This window comes from Filicampus tigris, chromosome 7, assembly GCF_054856515.1.
Source record: "Filicampus tigris isolate MCC_2025a chromosome 7, RoL_Ftig_1.0, whole genome shotgun sequence".
NCBI classification, from domain to species: domain Eukaryota; kingdom Metazoa; phylum Chordata; class Actinopteri; order Syngnathiformes; family Syngnathidae; genus Filicampus; species Filicampus tigris.
The window spans coordinates 14,058,459-14,084,715 of NC_141223.1; the positions used below are offsets into that span (position 1 = coordinate 14,058,459).

General features: G+C 43.1%; 1 protein-coding gene across 1 annotated transcript in view; it reads right to left on the minus strand.

Moving 5' to 3' along the window:
* The window catches only part of frem2b (FRAS1 related extracellular matrix 2b), a 106,206-nt gene extending 80,991 nt beyond the window's left edge, over positions 1 to 25,215 (minus strand). The window contains exons 1-3 of the mRNA XM_086036173.1: positions 25,027 to 25,215; positions 17,115 to 22,134; positions 14,165 to 14,254 (exon numbers count right to left, since the gene is read on the minus strand). Of these exons, the coding sequence (XP_085892299.1) occupies positions 14,165 to 14,254; positions 17,115 to 22,134; positions 25,027 to 25,083 (5,167 nt within the window). The 5' untranslated portion in view covers positions 25,084 to 25,215. The remainder of the gene's footprint in view (positions 1 to 14,164; positions 14,255 to 17,114; positions 22,135 to 25,026) is intronic.
* Between the last annotated feature and the right edge of the window lie 1,042 nt (positions 25,216 to 26,257).

The window sequence follows — 26,257 nt, forward strand, 5'->3', positions numbered from 1 at the left end:
ACGAAGAGCTGAAACACTTTCAACAGATGAATGCTACAGCGCAGCGACAGGACGGCCCTTATGATTCTGGAGTATTTGGACACTTACACTTACACAACATCTAAAGCCAGGGACACACGCACACACATAATCAAGCTATACTATAGCCCGTCCTCTTCTGATCATAGACAGTAATTACACCAAACAATTATCTTGTAGTGTTCGTGGTGTTAAGACTGATAACAATTGTGAATGTTAACTCTTGTTTGATAATGATTGCCAATCAACTAGCTTGTTGAAGCTAGCACTGTTGTGCCGGACTCAAATAGAGGAGCAACTGGTTGTGTTGTGTGTTTGTATAATGTGTCTCAAAAGTAGAGCTGTGCACGAATTGGTGGTGACTCGAATTGAGCTGTGAATTGGCCATTGAAAACGAACGATCAATCAGAATGTTCGCATTTGAGTCCAAACGGGCCATAGCATATTTTTGTCAGAGAGGAATATTGGGATTGCGCTCACATCTTCATATGCGCAACATTTTTATGTGGAGAGTGCACGTGCGTGAAAGCTTTGTACGGCTATGTTCAGCGAACGCCCAAACTAGTTGTGTGAGTATGGGAATATTTGGCTGGCTGATGAGTATTAAATTAAACGTTTAAGCAGTCAGGAAGGCCCAGCTAAACAGTGCATCAACACATTGCTGTTGGCCTCTCACAGAGTCCTAGCATCAAAGGGAGTTAGCAAACATGGATGTCAGACTTGAGAGACCAGGTAGCTTAGCGCAAGCTAGGATGAGGTTACTACAGCACAACGGGGGCGGATTAAAAAATGAGACCAAAGAGAAAAAAAACATCCTGGATTCTGCCAATGTCCAGGGTAAGGCGCAGAATCATGGAGATTAAAGTAAATTATTTTAAATCAAAAAGACAAACCTTTCCGAGGGATATTAGGTATAGGCCACCTGTGTGTGGAATGATTATGGGAAGTACAAGGAGGAGAAGTGCAGAGTATAGTGGGGAGGCTAAAGGCCTAGATAGAACAAACCGACATCGGAGGTCATGAAGTGTCATAGCGTCTGAATGTGCCATCTGATTGGTGTAGTGACTACCGTCGTAGTGTCGTAACTCGTCTGTAAGCGTCTGGGGAGTTTTTCCGCATGTTGAATCGGCGTCACCGGTCGCGACACTTGGTCACTCTGATTGGCTGTTAGCTAACAAATCAGCGCTTGGAGCACGAACGGGAAGTGACAAATGCGGATAAACAGTGAGCACGCCTTCGCTGCCTTAATCTTCTTACAAGTACAAGAGCGAGGGTTGACAATTTAATTTAAACAATACCGAGTCAAGAATGTGATGGTTTACTTCGCGTGGGAGTTCATCGTGAGCGAAGAATATAGCTGAATGCATTGTTTACGTTTTTATAATCCGCCCCCGGCCAACAGCTTTCTGGTTGGATTTTTCAAGCAATAAGAAAAAGTGATTACCGCTGCCGATGGTATGGAAGGGTATTACATTTTTTGCATGCGCATGTCTATCGTTGCGGTGTATTTTTCCAGCGTGACGTGCTGACAGCCGGCCGGACGCCACAGGGGGTAAGCATCTGTCACTGTTGGCCAACGTCGTTTTGTTCTATCTAGCACTTAACACACGCAAAACACTGGCCACGCCCTCTCAACACCTGGAAATAACCTAGTCACACATTTATTTATCTAAGTACGAGAAGCCGCAACAGCTGTTACTCACTTGCAAGGCTATGCTTCGGCAATTTCTGTCTTATAAAGTCAAATGCAAATAAAGGTCAGCACATTTTTACGCCAGTTTGGAGAAAGGGCTGTGTAAAACAGGTGGAAATAAATTCCGGTATCTGCACCTTTAATGAGCTCTTTTCATGACCCATGCACGACCCCTCTATAAAGTGTTGCAGCGGTCTGGGCAATCTGTGAAAAATGTGACAGAAACAAACCTAGTGTTGGTCCAAGCACATTACACTTTAGCATTATACCCATAATGTCCCATTGTTTTTTACATTTCAGTTTGCCTGAACATGTTTGAAGTGTTCTGATTGCATCCTGTTGCCATGGTAGAATGACAGACAGAAAGAAAGAAGACTCTGGCCTTGAAGCAAATAACAACCCCCAGCACACCTTCCCTCCCCCTTGGTCGGAGCTTTTCTTCCAAAGAAGAGGAATTTTCTCCAGAGTCGGTGCTTGAGGAACCTCAGTTCTGCTCGAGCGATATCCTAAGGCGGCTATGACGACACGTATCATCATCATCCAGGGAACAAGCCCGGGCCTGGAGAACGTAATCCGCAGTACACTGGTTTTGGCAAGTTCAAGACGGAGGCCGGCAGGATTTCCCCCGCTGGTGAAATTGAGGGCATTTCAGTTCAAAAGGGGCTGAGAATCTTTCCGGAGGTAATGCACTTGGTAGTAGGAATTTACAATGGCACCTGCACTTTAGATTAATGCAAGAAACTACAATGCCAACATGCTTAGTCATCCTCTAATATACATAAATCAATAGTAATGGTCCGTCCCCACTTCGTCTGTAATTTTTATGCAATTTTAGCCATTTTGAAGCAGTGAAAACAGCAAATACACAAATACAAATACACTGCCATTCTTGAACACAACCTATGTTTGATAAGTGCATGTACCGGTATGTTTGCAGAAGTATAGCAAACCTACTTCTGTTTCCTCGTTCTGCGGAAGCTGTGTTGTGTAATTGTCGCCTCTATTTAACGTCTAGGTGTTTTTTTTTAGACAATAACGAGTGAAAATAGTAAGGTTCACTGGATTACGTTTGCTTGTTTGTTTAAAGCGATCCCTTTGATGCTTCGTTGCAGATGGACCATGGTGGGTCGTGCAGGTAAGTCTAAGTTTCATAATAATATCTACTTAACGGACAGGCTTAGTTGTCTGATTGTTTTATTTCATCACTCATGGCTTTACACCTTTAAGAAGGTGTTTTGTGCTCTGCTTGTCTGACTGGAACCTGGAAATGTTGTGTGCCATGATGAGCCGCTTGTCTGACTGGGAGCACTTACACGCTGCTTATATAGAGCTCTCACTTGCATTGTATGCGGGAGCCCTCCCATGAGCGCACTGATTGGATGGCCGATTCTCAGACGAGGGCCACGAATCACAAACAAGCAGTGCAGGTGACAGCTCTATATAAGCAGCGTGTTCGGGTGAAAGGCTCACAGTCAGACAAGTGGCTCATCAAGGCATACAACAACATTTCCATATTCCAGTCAGACAAATGGATGACACACAGCTACATTTACAGATTGTGGTCACTGTGCACACAAAAGGCGTGTGGGTGGGGGGCGGTTGCGTGGGGGTCGATTTTTTTTTTTTTTTTTTAGAGTTTAGAAACGCTGATGGAAGCCCGTTTAAAATCTAGTGCTAGTGAAAGTTTAGTCGGAATCGCAGACAAACGCTTGCTTAAAATTAGAGCTGGACCAGCCAGTAGTTGTTTATTATATTTTCCCCCCAGAAATAAAGGTGAATGACGGACGACGGAAGGGTACCCAGCTCTTTACAGCTCTTTACAATATGTTGCCTTAAAATACACACCGATTCATTGTTATTCGTATTACAGATTTTTGATGTCATGATTTTACAGAATAATAATGTTGATTTCACAAACATTTTTACAGTGCAATTTATCATAAGCTCCTCGCTTATGGTTCTCCAAGCCCGGTCTCTTTTTTTCTTGTCCCGGTACTTGTAGGTGTCCGTGTCACATGTAGCCCAGTAAATATTTTGTTTTATATTTTGCTATTCTAATTTTGTGAACATTCTCAAAACTCGACATATTCTGTTTCAACAATTCAAGTGTTACATCTGCTGTCACATAATACATGATGGCAGTTTGAACTTAATTGTCCCGAAAAACTCTGGGTGAATACCGAATTTGGCCAGTGAACTTTCACAGTTTCTGCTGTATACAACAATTTTTTTTTTCTTTTTCAGACCATAAGTCACTTTTATTATTGTGGGTTTTCTGTTTGCGGTGGTGTAGAACTACACTTGGGAAAAATACCTGTCGGTATGATACAGCGTAGTTGTACTAGGTGCAATAATACTAAAAGTCACTGTTAAATGAATACCTCTGTGAATCACTCAGCTCATTCAATTGCGCAGTGTATATTGTGACCTAACTCTGATACATAAACATTTTCAGGCCCGTAAAATGAATGAAAAGTAATCTGCATTCATAATAGAGAAGAGGAATCATAAAACTAACAGACATCTGCTATAACGTGAAATTGAAACCTATAATGGAGCCACAATGATAATACTTAATTCATAATCGAGCAATAAAAATGTGATTATTCTCTGCCGAAATGTAATTATTCTCTTTGTGTGTGTGTATGCGTGTGTGTGTGGGTGTGTGTGTGTGTGGGGGTGTGTGTGTGAGTGTGCTGTCATAAACAAAGGGGTTTGTTTAATCTGCAGCTGAGGGAAATGACGTTGTTTGGAGTCTGTTAGGCGTTGATCCATTTTTCACGCTCAGGCCGCTGAGCAGCCAGCAAATCACACGTGCATCAAAGGTGCAATAAAAAGGAACGAGCTAACAAGGCGGGCCCTCACACTCGCTAATAAAAGCTGCTGAGACAACAAATGAGTTTTGCGGCTATAAGCTTGCACCCAAGTAGCAGCATTCCTATGCAGACTCTGAGTTGCGCAAACTGGCATTGACCATGAGTTATCAGACGCATGGAATCTGGTCCATTCGATGTTCAAACGTAGAGTTGACACCCCGTAAAGACACGAAGGAGCAATGAGTTTGCTGCCTTAACGGGCTACCTTCAAAACTGAAAACAAAAGAGGAGGGTTTGTGCGTGCCGTTTCTCTCAACAATAAGTGCGTGTGACCGCTGATCCACAAACGCACATTTAACAATTCACAAGCAGAATTTAATATTTACAAATGATAAGTCATGATAAATGCGAGAGCTGGGCATTTTACTAAAAATTTGCAGTTTGATTATCGCCTACAGACGGGATACCATTCTGCCGTCCAGTTATCCGCCATTTTGTCCGGCTGGACCAAATAGTAATCGCCTATAGGCCGGTCCGACTAACATTTTAAACGGGCTTCCATTGTCGTTTCCGACTACCAACTTAAAAAAAAATACATATATAAAGATGATTACATAGACGCGAAAAAATGGGCTTCCGACTATGCTTGGTCCAACTATTTCTTTTAATTTCCCCATCTATTGTTTATTGCCTACGAAATGGGTGTCCGTCATAGGCGGATAGGCGGACCTGTCCGTCACATAGGTGGAATGCACAGCTCTGATAAATGCACACAGAAGATTAATAAATGTGTAAAAATCCATCCATCCATCCATTTCCTATACTGTACTTCTTAATCTTCACGAGGGTCACGGGGTGCTGGAGCCTATCCCAGCTGTCTTTGGGCAGCAGGCGGGGTACTCCCTGAACTGGTTGCCAGCCAATCGCATGGCACACAGAGAAAAACAAACATTTGCACTCACAATCACACCTCGGAGCAATTTAGAGTGTCCAATTAGCCTACCATGCATGTTTTTGGAAAGTGGGAGGAAACTGGTCTACCCGGAGAAAACCCACTCAGGGTAGGCACAGGGAGAACATGCAAACCCCCAACACAGGATGGCTGATCCCACGACCTCTGAACTGTGAGGCGGGCATGCTAACCAGTCATCCACCGTGCCACCCAGGTAAAAATCGTGCATGTATTAATATTTGTATGAAAAACCCTTTGAAGCCATGAATACAAAACAATACAAAGACCCCCAATTGTACATCTTGTTCAGATACTCAAGAACTACCTTCGGTGAACAAAGCCACTATCAATAAGTGTCGCTGCACTGTCGAAAAAGTGAGCAAAGTATAAAACTCCAACTTAGCAACACAGCGCCCGCAGTGTGTGTCCTACAAAACTAACAAGCTTGTAATCCTTTCTTTCTTTAAAGTAAAGCAGCTGTCACACAGGAACAGCTCTGTAATCATCTCCCAGATGTTTTAGACGCAAACACAGAGGAAGGTGGAGGGGGTGTGTAATTTTCCCTCACTTTACAGCATTTTTCCAAACGTCTAATTCCTATCATTGCCGCCAAGGATGGACGAATGTCATCCGCAGCCAGATAGGAGCCAAGGTGGACAATTTAATTAATAATAGCATAGAAAAGCACAAAGAAAATGCAGAATCATCACTGACGGATGCTATGTTGGTAATACAACACACAAACACACGCGCAAAGTCTATATGGTTTCACACATATACATGTAAATTCCTGCCCACCCATAATGCTGCTGTGCTGCAGCACGCTATGGTGAGGCAGATAATCCCCTCCAACCTTAGCTGGGTTTGACAGGAAGGGGTGGGGGGTTGGGAGTGGAGTTAAGTGTGCCACAAGGTGTCACAAGCATTTACAGTACACGATGATCAAATTCACACGGCAAGCGAAACGCGAAGGCGATTGAAAGCTCAGCGGACACTTCATTAGGTATACCTATGCAAGGTAATCATCGAGCAAAATGTGTCAATTACTTTTGTAATATTTCATTAAAAATATACATCACAACCATAAAATGCAAATAATAGAAAAGAACACACTTTTTTTTACATTTCCAAAATATTTTTGTAAAAGAAACATATATTGTGTATAATACAGTAGCCATTTCGGCTTCTCACATTCAGATTGGAAAGCTATAATTCAGCGAAGATTCAAACCCAGAACCTTTCGACAGCGTGGCAGACGTACTAAGCACTCGTACACCAGGCTGTGGCATGTGCCATGTATTAATTCAAACGTGTACCTGCGATGCACTTACCTAACCTAAGCGTCACAAGCCAAATAAAAAGCATGTCTGTCAGTAATCGCATCTTGAATGCTGACTGACGGGATCAGAGCAGATGAGGATGCTGTTCCAAAAACACTTTAGCAGGTCAGTCCGGTCTTGTGTGTGTGCGTGCGTGCGTGTGCGTGCGTGGGTAGGTGTGTATATGTGTGTTCAAGTAAGCCCACTTGAATGAGGGGCATGGTGGGGGGATTTGAGTCTGCGGTTAAGCAACCTCTTGACGAGTTACACAGAAGCAGCAAGAAACCACAAGTTCTTTCCCAAAGCAGGATACTTTTATAGCCATTAAGAAGGCTTTCATCACTTCCACATCCAGCTGTGATGTTTTTACAAAAACAGTACAGGCCCCTCATCACGCCAACACAATCATGCACCCGGCAAGAGTTGCCAAGCGGAGGAATTCACGAAACGATCAGCCCGGTCGCAGGTAGAAAAATAAACCTCCCCGGTGGGAGTCATTAACGCGTGTGTATTTCCTGCCCGCCGTGACTCATTCACATATTTGACAGGAACGACAAATCGCCTCAGTCACCATGAGCAGCTGAGCGTAAAAGGGACATAGAGGCAAAGCAAAAAAATGTAAATATATAGGAATGAATAATATTCCAAAGCCAGGCCGGGAGCATTTTTTTGGGTTGAATTAAAAAGGCACTGTTTATTGTGAGGTGGCCTGGTGGTCGACTGGTTAGCACGTCTGCCTCACAGTGCAGAGGTCCTGGGTTTGAATCTGGCCCCGGCCTTCCTGTGTGGAGTTTGCATGTTCTCCCCGTGCCTGCCCTGGGTGGGTTTTCTCCGGGTACTCCGGTTTCCTCCCACATTCCGTAAACATGCATCGTAGGACACTCTAAATTGTCCCTAGGTCTGATTGTGAGTGTGAATCGTTGTTTGTCTCTGCGTGCCCTGCGATTAGGTGGTAACCAATTCGGGGTGTCCCCCACCTACTGCCCAATAATGCCCACAGATAGCGGCAAAAGGCTCCAGCACGCCCGCGACCCTTGTGAGGAGAAGCGGATTGGATAATGGATGGATGTTTACTGTGATTTTGTTACTATTATTCTAAGACACCCTTTTATGGCATATCATTGGAATCTCCTTGTGTGTATGTTTACACACATGTTATAACAGGAATTCTATCCACAGTCTTGTCACTTCTTGTGTGTTAATTAAAATATACACCCTTCGAGCACAACACTAGGTCGACTTGTTCAACCTTTCGATAAGATTCAGTGCAGAAATTCAGTCCCGTTTTGATTGACAATCTCAGGGAGCTATTTAAATAGAGTTTGTTGGAATAAATCAACTATTTGGTGATGGCAATGTGCCTAAAATGTTTGCTAGTGAGTCCCTAAAACTCACTCAGTAGCGCCCCTTGGAAAGTAAGAAAAAAAATCAGCTACACCAGTTTTAGGATGGTTTGAAGTAGCCCATTTGGGGAAAAAAATCCAGTGCTTTGACCAACTCCTGCTAAGGAATTAGTCCAGGGACTGGGTACATAAATGCTAGAGGGGCCTGTCATTTTTCATCATTGCTACTGGGGGGGGGGCAAATAGGATCCTTAAAAACTTCCTAGCCAGATGTATGACAAAAATGCCACCTAAAATAGGGATAAAATACATGCACATGTGCAAAATATGTGCTCTTAATATATTTCATTTTTGATTATTCATTTTCAATGCATGTATGAAAGATCTACTACCCTAATAGAACAAACGTTTTGATACAAATGGCAAAATAAATTACCAACCACCTACATTTTTTTCCAGTGCAAAGGGCCCTCTTGCGTAAAAATGACCATTCAAGGATGGCACAAAACTGCTGAACAGCAAACCAACATTAAGTGCAAAATCTTATACACTTTTTCCCCAAAAGATATCTCACAATTGTAATATTATTGGAGTACTATAATTGCTGGGCATGTAACTCCAAATCCACAAATCTAAATTTACAATTTAAAACCAGAGCTGGACATTCTGCCTAGCCGACAGACCAGTCTGTATATCCGCCAATGACGGACGCCCATTTTGCAGGCGATAAACGATAAACAGGAAATTAAATCGCTGACGGAAGTGCCTTTAAAATGATAGATGGACCGACCAGTAGGCGATTGATGGCGGACAAACGGATGGCGGAAGGGTACCCCGGCTGTAGGTGCATGGTGATAAACGGACCGCAAATTTTTAGTAAAATGCCCATCTCTGCTTAAAACTACAGTCAATGCATATTTGCAGTTCGGCACACATATTTGCGGATGTTTTTGTAATTTTTTTTTTTTAACTTAAAAAAAATGTTTTACATTTTTTTTTATGATTTATTTTTTCTCCATTACATGAAAGTCAAAGTCGATTAATCAATGATGTCATAGATATCTTCGAGCAGTTAAGTGGTCCCAGACCTTTTTCACATTGAAGACTGGTTGCACGTAAAAGATATTTTTCAAAACTAAATACAAATAATGATTAAAAATTCAACTCACAATTATGCTGATTGTAGTTGTTGTGATTAAGGGAAGCCCCGTGGACGTTTTTGTCTTCAACAAAACTGGCCAGTGTCGTCTTGTGTTCCATAGCATAGCCTGTTATAAGATGGGACTTTGCAGTTATCCCAAAAATTCTGCATTTCTCTGGTACAATGTCACTAGTGCTTTATATGCATTTGAGGATAGGCTTGCACATTTTGCAAGTGACCGTGTTACTGAGGTCATATATGATTAAAAAAAAAAATAATAATATCCAGCATGCTACGGTGAGGACATATGCCGTACTGCAATAAGTGTTGCGAAACAAGTGTAATGATGTTGGTGCTTGCTGTATAATAGAAATTCACTGATGAACAGATTGTCGTTAGCGCTTCAGTTCACGACAAAGATGGAGCTTCACTCATTTCTCGACGCCAGTCCTTAACAGTCACAACAGACTTAACAGGCTAACAGTGATCAGAATAGCCGAAGGTAGCAAAGCTGACCTTCATTCTCATCCGCCACAAGTTTAATTTTGTACTCTCAGAACCCATTTCGCTATGTCACAGAGAATTAGAAAGCCTTCTATAAATCAATCGACTGGAAAACGAGAAACCAAAAATAGCCGTTAGCGATTGGCCAACTTTAAGTTTTAAATGACGATGCGGTGTAGTAGAGTTGCCTCGTCGACTACTCGGTTCAACCCCCAAGTCATCTAATCAGAAGCAGGAGATGGTTGACATGAAATTGCCAAGCTTTTTTTGCCTAGGTCATCGAATGTGAGCGGATCATGCCGTCATAGCTGAGTCATTCTCTTTACAACTCAGTCACAACTAAGGGCATCATTCGAAATGCAAGGTGACTGTTGATCCAGTCATACGAAAATCATTTATTAATTAAACTCCAATGGCGCATACATACCGATTATAGGTCTACAGCAATCATCCTCGACACGCTGCTAACCGCCATGCTTCATTACAGCCATTATGCCTAACAGTCGTGACATAAAAAGTCATCTCACTCTGATACATTGCAGCGCCTTCGCTAAAACGCTCGAGAAAGAGGAGGAGGAGCGGGAAAAAGGAGGTGTTTTGCTCATCTGAAATTGACAGCCCCCCCACCTCGATACCAGAGGCTCCATCAAGGGATGCAGGACAGCCCAAGTAAATCTTATTAGAAAAAAAAACAGTTTCTTCACGGCTTCCTAAGCTGCAGTGAAGTCAGCGTTTAAGTCTGAGTGGACAGGTCACACCACAAAAGTTATCTGCAGCCATTAATGTGCCACCATAAAGCTGATTGTGACTGCTTAACCGCAGTTATATTGTGAGAGCCACTGAAAATGTAGTTTTTTCCGTGCTTGGCACCCGTAGAAACGTTTTTGTATGCATTGCAAAAGTAACAGTGGAAACCCTTGAAGTCCAAAGCTGAAAACCAAACCTCAGTGATCTCACACAATCTCTGTTTAAAGAGCATCTACGAGTTAACTACATTGAAAAAAATGCCGCTTGAATTTACTTAAAAAAAATAAGTAGACCATAGGTGTCTGCCCCACCACATAATTTAATGTGGCCTGCAAAAGCAAATCAAGTACGTGAACTTCCTAACATCTGTACCAAAATTTTAAATTGCCATATCATATGTAATAAGTAAAAATGTAGAAATATTGCAAGCACTTTTTTCTTGCGTCATTAAAGTAACTTGAAGAATAGTTGAACAAACTTGTTTTCTTGACTTCTGATTTAAAAACTACTTTTCCGTCAATTTGTTGTGGACTGGATATGTAATATAATATGATGAGGTGATTAAAGATGGTTTACACAGAGCTGGGCATTTTGCTAAAATATCGCAATCCGCCTGCAGCTGGAATACCCTTCCGCTGTCCGTCTATCCAACTTTCTGTCTTTTCCCTTTAAGTCTAACACTTTCGACCAACTTTCACTGGCATCCCAAGGTGAGCGATATTTGACACGCCAGACTCGCCTTGGCATGGAAGCCTCACCGCGGCCAGACTAAAAACGTCTTCTTTTGGGACCCAGAAGCTGTCAAAAAGCTTCGGCTGCCACCAACGGGAAACGGAAGCCTCACAGCGGCCATTGAAGCCTCACCGTGAAAATAGACGATAGACGATTACATAGACGGAAAAAATGGACTTCCAAACATGCTTATTATGACTATTTCTTTTTAAGTTTCCCGTCTGTTGTTTATCGCCTACAAAATGGGCGTCCGTCCAATCAGGACCAACCACGGCTCAGCTTCAGAAAACAGGTCAGCCGTGATCGGTCGTTACCTCAGCCCTGAGTAGTTGTGATGTCAATTTCAGTCGACAGAAGTGACAAAATGGCCGCCCCCAAAGATGGCTAAAAACGAATGGATTAACTCGTATTACACAAACGCAAAATTGATCAGAATGCCTTGTTTCAACTAGTGGGCTTGCATAGAACATATTCTTGAAAAATGTTTGGGTTGACTTCCGCTTTACGGCCTTGAGGCGAGAGACGGGGTACACCCTGGACTGGTCAAACAACCATTTACATTTGCATTTACATCCATAGTATGAATAATTCTGAGTCTTCAATGAACCCAAAATGCATTTAGGGGATTTTGGGAGGTTGCCAGCGTACCTGCTCAATTAAAAAGTCAACTTTACAGAAAATGACTACTGCGTATTTTTGCACTAGTAAGGCAGTTGGTCTTGTTCTATCATTGTTGTCAAAATGAAAGCAAATCGGTTGGAAAAAAGCATAATCAATGAGATGCAGTGTGTAGTTAAAATACGCAGCCAAGCAAACTTGAGAAAGTGAGAAGTGACAGAAGAAGACGATAAGAAATCAATCGGGGGCGATCTGAATCTGAACTAACTGCAAACTTTTTAGAAGCATTTCTATTCGGTTCCACGAGCAACTATTGGCAAGTTTGGCAACCTGTCTGTCACTGGAGATGAGAAAAGACACGCAGGGGGCCTGCCGGGGGTGCATGTGGGAACGAGGGGGCCCCGTCAGAGCTCGTTCTTTGTGTGGCCAAAGGACGCGCCGTCGGACACGCTGCTTCGGCTAATCGCCAACACCGACGTGCTCGCCTCGGCTTCATTGTCCTCCTTCTTTTGCTAATTGTTCCGTTCATCACACGGAGGTGGCATGAGTGTGCACGGTCGACAGCAAAGCCAGGTTATTAAAAATGTATGTTCCTGAATTCACGACGTACTTATTCCCCACGCGCCCGTACTGAGCCGAAGGAACTAAATGTAAATCTTCCATCTGTGTAGCCAATGTTTACACTTAATTAAAAAACATGATGAAGCGCGGCTGAGCATAGCTTTACACTGTTGAAATTAAGATCTGCTTCATTCTGCATTTTAACCTTGATGCAGAGGCGTGTACGGAGGTGCTCAGTTTACAAGGCCACCAACATTTTGTGGTTACGATTTAAGTAAAGAATAGATTGTCACGTAGCACAAACAGGCACTCTCAGTTTCCGCTGTTCTTGGTTTTCTATTTGATTGTTTAACAGTTGTGGCCTAGAAAGGTTTGACAGTGCAGTATTTACTGTGACTATGACTTAATTCAGGGCTGCAACTAACGATTATATTTGATTAATCTATCGAGGAGACATTATTTCAAAATAAAAGTGGAGAAAACGTACAGACACAAGTTAATTAGGATTCAGTTATTGGTTTGGTCTGTAACATGTCAGAAAATGGTCAAAAAGTTTGATCATTGTTGACCAAAGTTAAAGCAGATGTTTGCAAATGTCTTATTTTGATTTAACACAAGGCTAACAGTTTGGCTCTAGTTTTTAAGATTTTCCATATTTCCGTTAAAAAAAAAAAGTGCTGATAATACGCAAGTTCTGACATTGGTATTCTCTTTGTGCTCCAAGTCTGATGAGGCTGTATCTGTCTTTTCACGTCCTTATATTATCCCTTCATTGTCATCGTTATGGCCGAGAGCCTTTTATATGCAAATCATGATTCCTATGAAAATCAAGCAAAAACTCAGAAATTAAAGCAATATTGGCGGAAGAAACCCCGCAAAACGGGTGACATCAAAGAACAAACACTACTTAGTAATGATAAAAGTACATTTTCTAAACTGCCAAAGCACATTAATTAGCATTCAACTAATTGTCAAAAATATTATATCTCAAAACTAAACCCAATTCAAAGAAACTCATGCCATTTTCGGATTCAGCAGCCCAAAATTACCCAGAAAACATTCAAATATTTTTGGCACTTGGAAAACAAAATGCTGGCCAATGCAATAAATCTTTCAAGGAGGACTACAGAGATTTGAGAATATCTACTGTTCAGAGGCTGACATTTTGAGGATTTTTACAATATCAAAGTAAACAAGACGTACAAACGATTAATTGATTATCAAAATAATTATCTATGAATTTGTTAATTCATTAGTAATCATTGCCACAACTTGCGTACACATTTGGGTTACATTGCCATCAATGGAAATGGAATGGAAATCCATCATCAACCGCCACAAAATGGCGCTACTTTTTTAGGTTCTTACTTAGCTTTCCTTCCCTGTCTGAGCGAGATGACCCTGAATTACTTTAAAAGGACAATGTGTAGAATTCAGTGCCATCTAGTGGTCAACTAATAGAATGCAACGAACTAAGATGGAAGCGCGTGCATTTTGAAACACACGCACGAGCATATTTTTTTGCATAGTGTTGAAATGAAATTAAAATGAATGATCATTGAAAAATCTAAACATTCTACACATTGTCCCTTTAAGTAAAGGTTGTCTAAAAATGGGAATTTGATTTAGTTAACAATTTGCGAAATTTATAGAGACTTTCGTACAAATTACGGTTATTTTTTAATGGGGACAAATGGAGCTCCGGCAAACGGTGACTTACCGCTGTCTTCGATGGAGAAATGGAAGATGTCGTTGGTGGCATCATCGCCCTTCCTCAAGATGTAGCAGATGGTCATGTCATTGATGTCCGCTAAACAAAGAGTTGCAAGAATATCAGTCATTTGGTTTTTGACCTTGAAATGTGCTCAAAGTGTAAAGACAAAGTAGGCGAAAGGTAACTGGAAAAGTGCTGTACTTGCAATTATCTCTTGTAATGACTGTAATTATTCTCAACCACTTATCCGATTCACAAACCTTTGAAAGGCATTATTTATTCAAAACAAATAATGTACCTTATCTATGCCAGTGATGTACAGTGACAGGCAGAGCAATTAAAAATGCTTGTCCACTATATGGCAGGAGGTACAATTGTCCTTTGTGTGCACCTGTTGCCATTCATGCAACACAACAATAGCATTGTGTAAGTAAACAGGCCCAAATTTCATACCGAATAAGTACATTTGTGACTTAATTGAGAGCAGATCATCACTAGGTCGGTACATCATTTTTGAGACATTTTTGCTGGGTGGTGTGCTGTAAGATTTTTCCAATGTAAAATAAACTGAACATAGAAAGTCTACAAACCCTTTTCAAATGCCTAATTTTCAATCTAAAATTATGAGGGCAATATAAATCATTTCAAAACCACCATAAATTTGATCTACTGTATCACATGTACAACTTAATGAAGAAAAGCAAAGATAAATTACTGAAATAATGTGGTTGTAAAAGTGTGCACACGCTCTTAAAGCGGTTATAAGTCATGTTAAATAGGAGTCAGCACACACTTGCCACCTTTCATGTGTCTCTGATTAACCTCAAAGAAATTTCAGATGTTCTAAATGGCTTTTCTTGACTTTTGTTTGTGTTTTTTCAGAGGTCTGTAGGTTTCATGCTAAAACAGACAGTTCTATGGAGGCCACAACCATACTGTAACGTGATGTGTAGACACCAAACATATCCTTTGGAATGATGGCCAAAAGGTTCAACCTTGGTTTCGCTGGACCATAACAAAATAAAAAACACGTGTTAATTGTGAAAAAAAAAAAATCATGATTTATATTGGTCTCATTTGTTTTTCATATCACAAAATCCAGGCATCTGAACCGGGGTGTGTATACTTTTGATATCCAGTCTATGTGCCACTGTGCTCATCAAGGTCTGGGGGAAACTGCACTCGATTAATTGACATCAAGTAGAGTGTATGAAGTGCTGTTTCCACAAGTGAAAGTTATATTATTGTGTATTATTGTCCAGGAATTTGTTGTTTACTCATTCACGTCGGATCTGTTCACCTCGTCGCAACACGCTAGTGCCAGTTTTTTTGGCCATAGAATTGTGCTTCAGCACTCACATTGTAAAGAGTGACAAGAAATTCACTTCACTCTGTAACGATCCTGGAGTCATATAAAAAATAGATTCCGCTCTATTCACGGGCTTCCATTCTTGCTCGACAGTCTTCTTTCACAGCTCTTGACTTCGTACCAGTAGGAAGTTTACGCCCATTGCCATCTTCAATATTTGATGGCCAAGCGTTTTTCCTTCAAAGCGATCGATGCATAGAAGAGCATCTCTGCGTATTTCAAAAAGCCCAGGAGACGGTGTCTTTATTTACTGTCTGTTTACTCGTGAAATATTGAACAGGCCTCTCAGGGAACGCAGTGGCTCGGTGAATAAAAGCCAGCCTGCGGCTGCACATGGCTGCGTTTGCATGTAGCCTGCTTGCAGTGTAACTTGCAGTGTGCAAAATTCACCGATGCGACATGACCTCCACTCTCTCTTTGACATATTTGCCAGTTATTTATTGCGACACCTGTGATCCTCCTGTCTGCTCACACAAAATGCGTCTCCAGTATGGTACAAATCACCTTCAGTAATTCCCCGTAAGTATAATCCATTAGGCTCTCTTTGAAATTCTCCTGTGAAATCTATGGCTGAGGCGCTGGTATATTTCAGCGCTCTTAATAGGACAGTCTCTTGAGCGGAAAAATTTAAATCTTTCAGCATTTTTCGGGCACCTAATGAGAAATAGAGCAAAATACCTGTGGAAATTAAATCTGCATTGTGTAGGATTTTCTTTTTTTAATTATGGCTGTAAACAAAGTCTCTGGAGCTCCTGCCCAACCGTCCAGTGTAGAATTTCAAAACAAAGACATTTTGGGTTTCTAGAAATGAAAAACTAAAACAAAAAATAATTTTGCCCAATTGTTTGATGTCGCAATTCAGCTAACTAATAAAAACACAATAAATGCACCCTGAGTTTCTACGCCCATGACTTGGCAGCTAGGCTGGACGAAGATCTGCCATTCTCAAGCCACAAGTTTGCATGCACAAATGACATACTTGAATACTGTGAAGCTGCTGATGCGGTGCGTGTGGATATTTGTGCGCTGCATGAAACCGCATGCACTCATTGACAAATATATTAAGTGGCACATAAGAAATGTTGCCATAGGTTACTGATCAACTACATAGAAATGGAACTTCATCATAAACCAAGGACGTCCCCAGTAACTACGCACCATCTTGGCTGCTTAGTACAACATGGAAATGTTGCCAGCAATTAAAAAAAAAAAAAAAGCAATTGAAAAAAAGTGAGCTGAGTGCATGTGAAGAAACTCACTTACCAAGCACAAGCCATCCTTTTCCTTTCCCTACGTTTGTCGTTCATTGTCATAGTTAAGACTCAAGTATTTTTTCATGTACTACCAGTACCATTTGTGAATTGTTAACATTTTATAAACAAACCTGACCAGGGACAGGTCCGCCTACTCTAAATGGAACAATTCCAATCTGGGTAAAAAAGGTGTGGTATGATACTTGACTGTTGGAGTATTTTGACAAAAGCTCATATCACAGACAATAAGACCCCTCTGAAGGGTTCGGAATTGTTTAAAAAATGCATAGCGTGTCAAGTTTAAAGAATGTGACGGACGTGCAAAGCCTCTTACCTTGCGTGAAAGTTGTGATAGTGGCATTTCCTTTGCTTGTGTTGATCAGGTAGCCATGCTGCGGAGCACCGGTAATCCGAAAGAGCACAGAACCCTTGGTGCTGTCTCGGTCTTCTGCTTTCAGGAATTTGCTAGTGAGCACAAAGCCCAGGCGGCCGCCGTCTAAACCCCGCAATGTTGGGGCGCCCTTGTTCACCACGAGCTGCGGCACACCGTTGTCCAGAGGGAGGATGCTAATTTTCATGACCTGGGGCTTTCGAGTCTCGAAGACAGTGTCGGGGAAGACATAGAAATCGGTGTGTGTGCCATCTGTGACCGTAAAGGAGAAGCTGTCCTCTGCACTCTCGGTTCCATCGTGCTTATAGCTGATCATGTTCTCGTTCAGGTCCTGCTTGGTGAAGGAGGTGACGGGCCGGGTGGTGTTGAAGAGCAGGCGGCCGTGAACAGGGATCTGGGTGACCGTGAACTTCAGGAGTCGGTCTGTAGTGTCTCGGTCCTCTACCGTTAGTTCGAAGGGTGTGATGAGCTTGTTCTCGCCCTCCGTTACCACCAGGCTGTGCACCGTCACCACCGGCTTTTTGTTGTCCACATCCGTGATGGATATGCGGAACGTGCGGAACACGGGGTTGTAGCCGTCGGTTACTTCAAACTCAAAGCTGTCCATTTTCACCTCGTCGTCAGCAGTGTGGATGTAGTAGATTTTGTTGCCCGCCAGTTGAAGCTGCGTGAAGGATGAGATGGGCATCCCGGGCGTGTCCGTGGACTCCAGATGGCCTCGTACTGGGGCTCGGGTGATTGTAAAAATTAAGTGCTCATCTGGGCTGTTGTGGTCACTGGTGCTCAGTAGGTCTGTTGTCAGAGTGACCCTGCCGCCCTCTTTCAGGGACACACCTTTACTGATTACATAAGGGAATACCATGTCAATGCTGCCCACTGTGATGTAAAAGTACCTATCAATTAAAGGGTTGAAGCCGTCTGTCACGTCGAATTTGATGAGGTCGCGAACGCCCTCTTGGCCGTTGTGCACATAAATGATCAAACTCTGGTCTAACTCATCCTGAGTGAAATTCATCCCGACGGTAATGTTTTGCAGCATGCCGTTTGGCATTGTTTTCTGCAAATAACCTTGTCCAGGTGCGTAGCGAATGATGTATGTCAGTGTGCTGTCCTCTGAGTCCAGATCAGTGGCTCTTAAAATGTTGCCGTTGATAACTTTGACTTCGCCCACTTCAACGTCGAGTCCGTCGTTGATCGCCATTCTGGGTGTCTCGTCATCCACAGGGATAATCATGACGATCACCGTTTTCTGCACGCTGAACCTTCCGTCGGTGAGGAGCACGTCAAAGCTGTCCTGCGTGGTCTCCGTGTCGTCGTGCTCGTACACAATGCTGGAGGCCTCGCTGATCTGCTCCAAGGTGAAGTTGGACACAGGCACCGTGCCAGTCGTCAACTGATTGAGAACAAATCCGTGCCTGGGGGGTCTGGTGATAATGAACGTGAGTTGGTCAGAAGGGAGGTCAGCATCGGCGGCGTTCAGGATTGGCGTATCAATAACTATGTTCATGCCCTCCATGACGACAAACTCCCTCATGTAAATCTCTGGCTTTTCGTCATTAGCTGGGATTATGGAAATGGGGAAAAAGTGCTTCTCTGAGAAATTGATTCCGTCAGAGCATCTGAATGTAAACCTGTCCTCCACCGGCTCCACTCCTCTGTGGATGCTTTGAACATAGTAAATGTGATGTTGCTGAATGTCCTTGATGGTGAATGCGCTGACGGCTACGCCAGATCTGGATTTTTCAGAGCCAGGGGCCGGGGAGATATTTTCAACGTATCCCGAAGTCGGCTGCACGATGATGGTGCATAGGAGGTCTTCGACGAGCGTGTCAATATCATCTGCGCTGATATGATGAGTCTGAATGGCATTCTTCTCACCCTCAAGGATGGAAAATAATTTGCCAACAAAGACTTCTGGGGCCTGGCTGTCCAGTGGTAGAATCGTCACATGCACTCTGACACCAGTAATCTTATTACCTCCCACTGTCCATTCGTCAGACATGTCCGTCAGTGTTAAATTGAAAATATCCTCTTTTGTGGTGAAACCCAATTCACCGCTGGTGTGGGCGTAGATCACATGGCCGTTGATGATATCGGCCTGGGTGAACATGGCCGAAGGGACCCCTCGGACCAAAATTTCACCTAACGACGGCGGATCCTCCACAATAAAGGTCAAACGGAGGTCATCCGTGTCCTCATCTCTCCCCTGAATAACATTACTGGTAATTTCAGTTGCCCCATTCTCTAGGACATCAATAGAGGAGCCGATTGTACCTGCTGGGAGGCTGACAGATGGGGTCTCATCATCAATTGGCTTCACGTGAATCTTAATGTTAATCAGGACCACGTGGACCCCATCGCTGACGTCTATTTGTATTGAGTCTGATGTTGACTCATCACCGTTGTGTCTGTAAGAAACTCGACCGTTGTCAATGTCTTCTAGGCTAAAAGCATCTCCTCTCGTCATGTCTGTGAACATGAACTGGACATGCCCGTGCAGGGGAGGCTGAGAAACAGTAAAAGTGATCAATTTGCTGTCTGTGTCTGAGTCTGAGGTATACAGCTCAGCACTCGTAATGGTATGTGCGCCCCGCTCCCGCACTGAAAATCCAGAGTTGGTAATCTGTGGCGGCTTGTTGTCCACAGGCTTTAGGAATATCGTGAAAACACCATTGGCGCGATTGCCTGAAACATCCTCCACCGTGTATCTGAACTGCAAAACGTGAGTGGTGATTCCCAGCTCCAGATCGGGTGGTTTGTAAGCTATTTTGTGATGGTTGATTTGGGCCTGAGTGAAAGTCGTTACTTCAACCTTGGGGTTTTCGGTCAGAACCAGAGCTCCCAGTACTATAGGACTGTTCTCGTCGGTGTCCGTCGGAGGTTGGACGATGGTGTATTTGAGGTCCCGATCCTCCGAGTCAAGATCTGTGTAGCGTAGAAACTTCTTCCGCAAGTGCGTGAGCTGATACTCGTGCACAGTCATTTGCAGCGCGGCCTCTGGGTGCAGCTCAGGCGGGAGGTCGTCCACGGGGAGGATTTTGATAACGAACAAGCTCTCCTCTGACTGGTTGGGGGGGTCGTTGTCGTCTTGAACACGGAACATGAACTGATCCATGAGCGTGCTGGTGCTGTGTGGCCCAACATGCTTGTAAAACACTTTGCCATCGGTCACGTCCTTCTGCAGCCATTCGGTCACCGCCTTCTCATACATTTCCTCCTCATTATTGAACTTCCATGTGGACGGGTCCTCCGGGGCCTCAGCCTGGCGTAGCAGCACCTGCCCGATGGTGGAAAAGGGCGGCTGCATTGTGAATTTGATGGTGGAGTCCTCTGAGTCAATATCTGCTGCGCCGAGCATGAGGGAGGAAATGGGCATCATTTGGTTCTTGAAGAGAACCAAGCCGGTGTTGGCGTTGACTATTGGTGGCTCGTCGTCGGTGGGTACGACGTTGATGGGGAACAGAAACTCCACCTCGTGCGAGCCGTCTGTCATTCGAAAAACTATGTTATCGCTGTAAGTGTCGCTGCCGTCGTGCTGATAAATGACTTGGCCGGCGTTGAGGTCAGCTGGCGTAAAAAATTTCCCACCAGACCCCAAGATGGTTAAGTGCCCATGTTTCAGACCATCGATCACCGCGATTTTGACCTTGTCCAGGTTGTCTTCATCACTGATTTCTAGATTTTGTGAGCTGGACAGTGGCCTGGACTGTCCCTCGTACAGCAACTGTCCGGTGTTCTTGGTCACCACTGGGGCCAAAGTGTTCATGGGCTTAACGACAATCATGAAAGCAAAAGGGTCTGACACGGCCCCCTCCGTGTCCACCACCTCAAACTCCAGCTGGAAAATACGCTCGCTGTCTGAATCCACCGCGGGGGGCTTGTAGGCTATTTTGAAGTCTTTGAGGTCACCCTGATAAAAGGAGGTTATGGGTAAATTCCTGTCATCCGTGCTTACAATGTAGCCCTCCTCATACGACAACGGCGACGTAATGTTGAAAATTAACTCATCGGGGTTCGACTCTGAGTCCTCTGCAGCCAGCATGTCACCGGTGAGGGCTGTCATAACGAACTGGTCCACTTCCATCATCATCATGGCCACAAAGCTAGGTTTGGGCGGTGTGTTTTCCTCCCCCCCTTTAATCCTTACCAATATTTGGAAGAACTCCTGCTTGAGCAGGTTGCCTTCCTTGTCATGAAGCTCCACCACCATGGGGATGTAATCTCTGCTCGGCGACTTCAAAGCAAATGTGTGTCGATAGTGGAGGTTCATCTTGATGAATTCATCACAGTCAGTCATTCCCGTAGCCAGGCTGCTCTCGTCCACCAGGACTCCATACCTGGGCAACACGCCTCCACTGGACAGGGGGGAGATCCTGCACCGCTGTGCCTGCCTGTCAAATGTAAATTCCAAAACACGGCTGTTGATGGGGTTGCTGGTGCCCAGCAGCTTCTCCACGGTGAGCGGCATGTTTTTGGTCAGCACCTCCAGCTGCGTGAAGACCACATCCACCTCCATCATGAAAGGGATCACAATGGTGTCAGTCTGCGTGTCGTACCTGAGCTGCAATCTCACCCGGTCCCTGGCTGGACTCCGGGAGCCAAAGTGGGAATACTTGACATCATTGGGGCCAAATTCGCATGGGAACTTTTTGGGGGTTAACGTCCCAGGCCTCTGGGACAGAGGGTCATTGTCCAGGACAGTGATGCTGCACCTGTCACCAGGATGAACTTGAATCACCAGGTCGTTGATAGGGTCCACAAATGCTGACCTCCCGAAAGGCACCCGGATGCCGTTGTTGGCCACCAGCACTGTGTCCTCGGAAAGCTCGGACCTCAGCGCGTAGGACAGTCCGTGATGGTCTCCAAACTGCGCGTCACTCGTTGTAGTGAGGACCAGCGCCAGCGTGAGAAAAGCGGCGCCAGACGCGTGCGCGCACGGAGGAGAGATTCCAGCCATTTGGAACTGCACAGAGGAGACACGGTATAACTTTGCACCCACCCACGCGCACACACACACACACACACGCACACGCACACACGAGCACGCACACAACTAAGTTGAAGATGGCCCCGCGCAGCCCCCACCACCAAGGTGCACCATTCTCCCGCAGCGTCTGTGCACTGGCGAGCCAAACTTCATGCTCACTGCTCTTGGATGGAGTAAAGCGCAGCCGCGCCCCCCTCGCAGCCTATTGGTCGCCGTCGAGGAAGGAATGTGATTGCACAGAGAGGAGATTAAAACTCATCACTTCAACTGATGCGTCAATTTGATATCATCCATCATATTTTCTTTTTTGTCCGTGCATAGATTCCCCTTTATAATAACGTATTTGCTTTCAAGGCAAGGCAAAGACGAGTGCAGAAGAAAAGGGTATGCAAGTAGAAAGCTTTGTCTCCCTCTTTTGGCGAGAACTGCTCACGACTGAATTGTATAAATCCATATCCTTTAACTTGTTTGCCATGCCCTACAATGTGCAAAAAGACATATAAGCGAAAAAAAGTGGGAAATGTATAGATCTCAGTGTCTGCACTCGAGCCACACTTTTATATACATCCACACAACATAATGGCATTCACTAGCAAATGCACTTATAGATAATAAACACTCAGAAAAGTGGCTATACGTGTTTATGGTTGTGGTTGAAGTTTGCACACCGTCATGAGCGTTATTTATCACGTGTTTTAGCTTTAATTGAGACAATCTGACGTACAAATAAGCAAAGAAATTCAGTACATACAAACAGAAAAATGTAATGAAATGTGGACTATATCTGCCAGTAGAAGAGTAAAAATGTACTTGCATTCACATACACTGACACTCTCAGAGAGGTTGGATATTATTTTGAATGAAATGATTATGGTGCAATTTAACCCGCAGAGTTATTGTTTATTTTAACAATGGCCGACATGTTAGCACTCTTGCTATGTTGCAGGTCAAATTGAGACAGGTCAAATGATGAATCTATTACTTATCCATTCATCCTTTTTTTTTTTTTGTTGTAAAAATATCCCTTATCCTGTTCAGGGTCACGGCTGCCTTGACAAGATTTCTTAAAACATGTAAATGGAACTCACCTCAAAACCCCCAACTAATGTCTTAAAACTGGTGTATTTATACTACCTACAGGTAATTATGCTAGTTAGCATTCGAAGTTAACTTATTCATAACTCGCAATAACATCTCTATGCCTTACTAGGATCTTCAAGGGATCTTTAAGTGAAAACTGCCTGGTAAAAATAGGTGGCAAACAAACAACAGGCCTATTTTGACTTGATTTGACATTTAATCTTGGTCAGGTTTGAGTTTTTGCAGTGGGGCTTTTCCTCTCATCACACGAGGCCCTAAGATGTCAGTAACTTCCTTCAGCGTCCCACCCCAGCTGAACATTCTCCTGACACACAACAAGCCCGGTCATGATCCGCCATCAGTCTGCAGCAGCGATGATGAAAAGCGAGAGGACACCCACAGTGAGCAGCAGTGCAGCAGGGCAGGTCAAAGTGAGCCGCAAATATATCAAAAGCTGGTTTGAAGTATCATCCATATTACTGAGCTGGATTAAGGGAGGGCAGGGGCGCGTTTAAAAATAGAAAAATAGCTCTTTTAGGTTAGTTATGCAGTCAAAGAGGGCAGACGGCAAAGCAACAGTCGCAGCTGTCCCACTTATGTTTGCGTCACCGTGCAACTGTTGGCGTTAATGAACACACGCCGTCCATGTTATTGTGTTTTGTCCCCTCTGGTACCATGTAGAATTTCACCTCAACCATCAAGGGTCACCTTTGACCCCCATTTGGATGCTTTTCATGTCACACTGGGGTGTAAACAACGCTGTACAGTATTGATAAATGCCATAGGGACAGGCCTGATGAACCCGTCTATCAATTTGCCATCTTAAGTTGATATAAACAAGGAGGTGATGACTTCTCTAATAGTTGGGCTCCTAGGGCCCCTTAAAGGCAAGAAATGTTTTCAGGGAGGTCCTCATAATCCTAATGCCAGTTAAATATGATTGTTGTTCACCCCTAAATTCCACAGTAATTGAAAAGTTCCCTATTTTTGAGGGGGGAAAGTCATAATGTTACAATAGCAAATACTGTGTATCAAGAGAAGTTTTCATCTTAAAAGAACAAAGACACATTTAGTTGTGATAAAAATCTACTCTAATAAGAATTGCATCAAAAATATCACAATTTGGGTCATAAATGGGCTGACCAACCTGGGTCATATGCAACTGAAACCAACTTTCTGGGTTGTTAAGTTGGGTCATATTTACCCAAGTAGTGAATCAGTCCTTTTTTGACCCAAAATTTAGTTCGTTTTGACCCAGCTGTTTTAGAGTCTGTACTAAAACAAGAACTGAGTAATGTTTTCCGAGACAAAACGCACTGGAGCCATCGTGGATGTCTCTTACCTCAAATTGTAATTAGTTTGCTGACTAAACGTGCTACTGCTGTAACAGAATTTGAACAGAGCAGGAAGCGAGGGAAGTTGATCAAAAAGTAAATATAACAAATGAAGGGCGAATATATTCAATATTTAATCTCAACTACATCTAAAATTGCTGCCTAAATGGGTCGCTGAAGATACAATACAGTAGTTGAACATAGGCAAGGATTGAATTGAAACTTAAATTTGACTTTTAAAAAAATACCACAGTTAAGATTCCAACGCCCGCCGCGAGACATTCTATATTCGCTCAAAATAGAACAACTTCAAAACATGCCTGGACATGATGGTTAGAAAACGGAGTTTCCGCAGATTCTAATGATACCAAGCATTATAAGATACAATCATATCTGCAGGCCCGGTGAGCATTTAAGTCAGACAATCGCTAACACCAAAAAATACGGAACTCACCATTTCAGCCTCATAAATGTCCAAAACAATGTCATAATCCATCAAAGATGATCCCATTACGTCCACGAGGGTCAAGTAAATGTATTCAGTAATATAGTTAGTCCACACCAAGCCTTACAACCATAAAGCCACGTTAGCTGCTGCAGTCGTTACATATCTTCATCAGATCCGCATATTTTGGACATATTTCAAGTACATCTTAAAATTTAATTTGGGTGCACCTTTTTAGGCGTTCGGGTAAAAATGCCAGGTGGAATTTTAAAGCGTTAAAGGAAGATATATTGAAAAAAAGAAGGCAGAATGAATTCAATAGTATAACAAAAGATTGCAGCCTAAACGGGAAGCTATAGACATCACAAGTATAAAAAGAGCAACACAGATTTTTCTCTAGGACCAGAACTAAAACAAATAATAATAAATGAATAAATAAAAATAGCATACTGTGAATTTCACAGTGCTGTATCCAATCCAAAACAGATTACTGCCTAAACAGGCAGCTTTAGACACAGCAAGTAAAGCGGAGACAGCAGGAGAAGCTGAGTGACACGTTTTAATTTAAATCAAAGTTAGATGAAGATATAGTCAATTTTGCTATTTAGTGAGTGCCAGCACAATTCATTCAATCCCAACTGGCAGCTGTAGACATAACAGTTAAACGGGAAGCTAGCGAAGATGCTCCAACACCATTTTAAACCATCTCCCCCAAAAAAGGCAAAGTGAGATGCATTGATTAGTAGTAGTTTTCGCAATAATAATATCAGCAGATTAAAAAAAAAAAACAGTTATAGATGCTCAAATGCATGTAAAACAACAGGGTTTCCTGTGGAATCATTATGAACTTGTATCACAGCAGCTATTGTAGAGTTTACTACACTTAGCACTTCCAAGCAGAACGTGCAATCAATTAAATCTTTACTAAATTACTACAATCATTTGCTGCCTAAACGGGGTGCTGTGGAAGTTCGGTGGAATCATTCTGACCATGAACTGGAAGTCAATAATGCAGTGCCTTATAGCAGTGAGTCTAAAAGGGCACTCTCTAGTTATAGGTGGAATAATCACTGCCTAAGTACAATTCAGTTGTATTTCAATTCTATGTTTAATACATTTGCATTTTATATTTAAGAACTGTATGTTTCTATTATTTGGCTACAATTTTATTTAACTTTTATATGAAATTGTTACTTAATAAATGATAGCTTATTTGCATTTGCAAGGCGGACTAAAATAA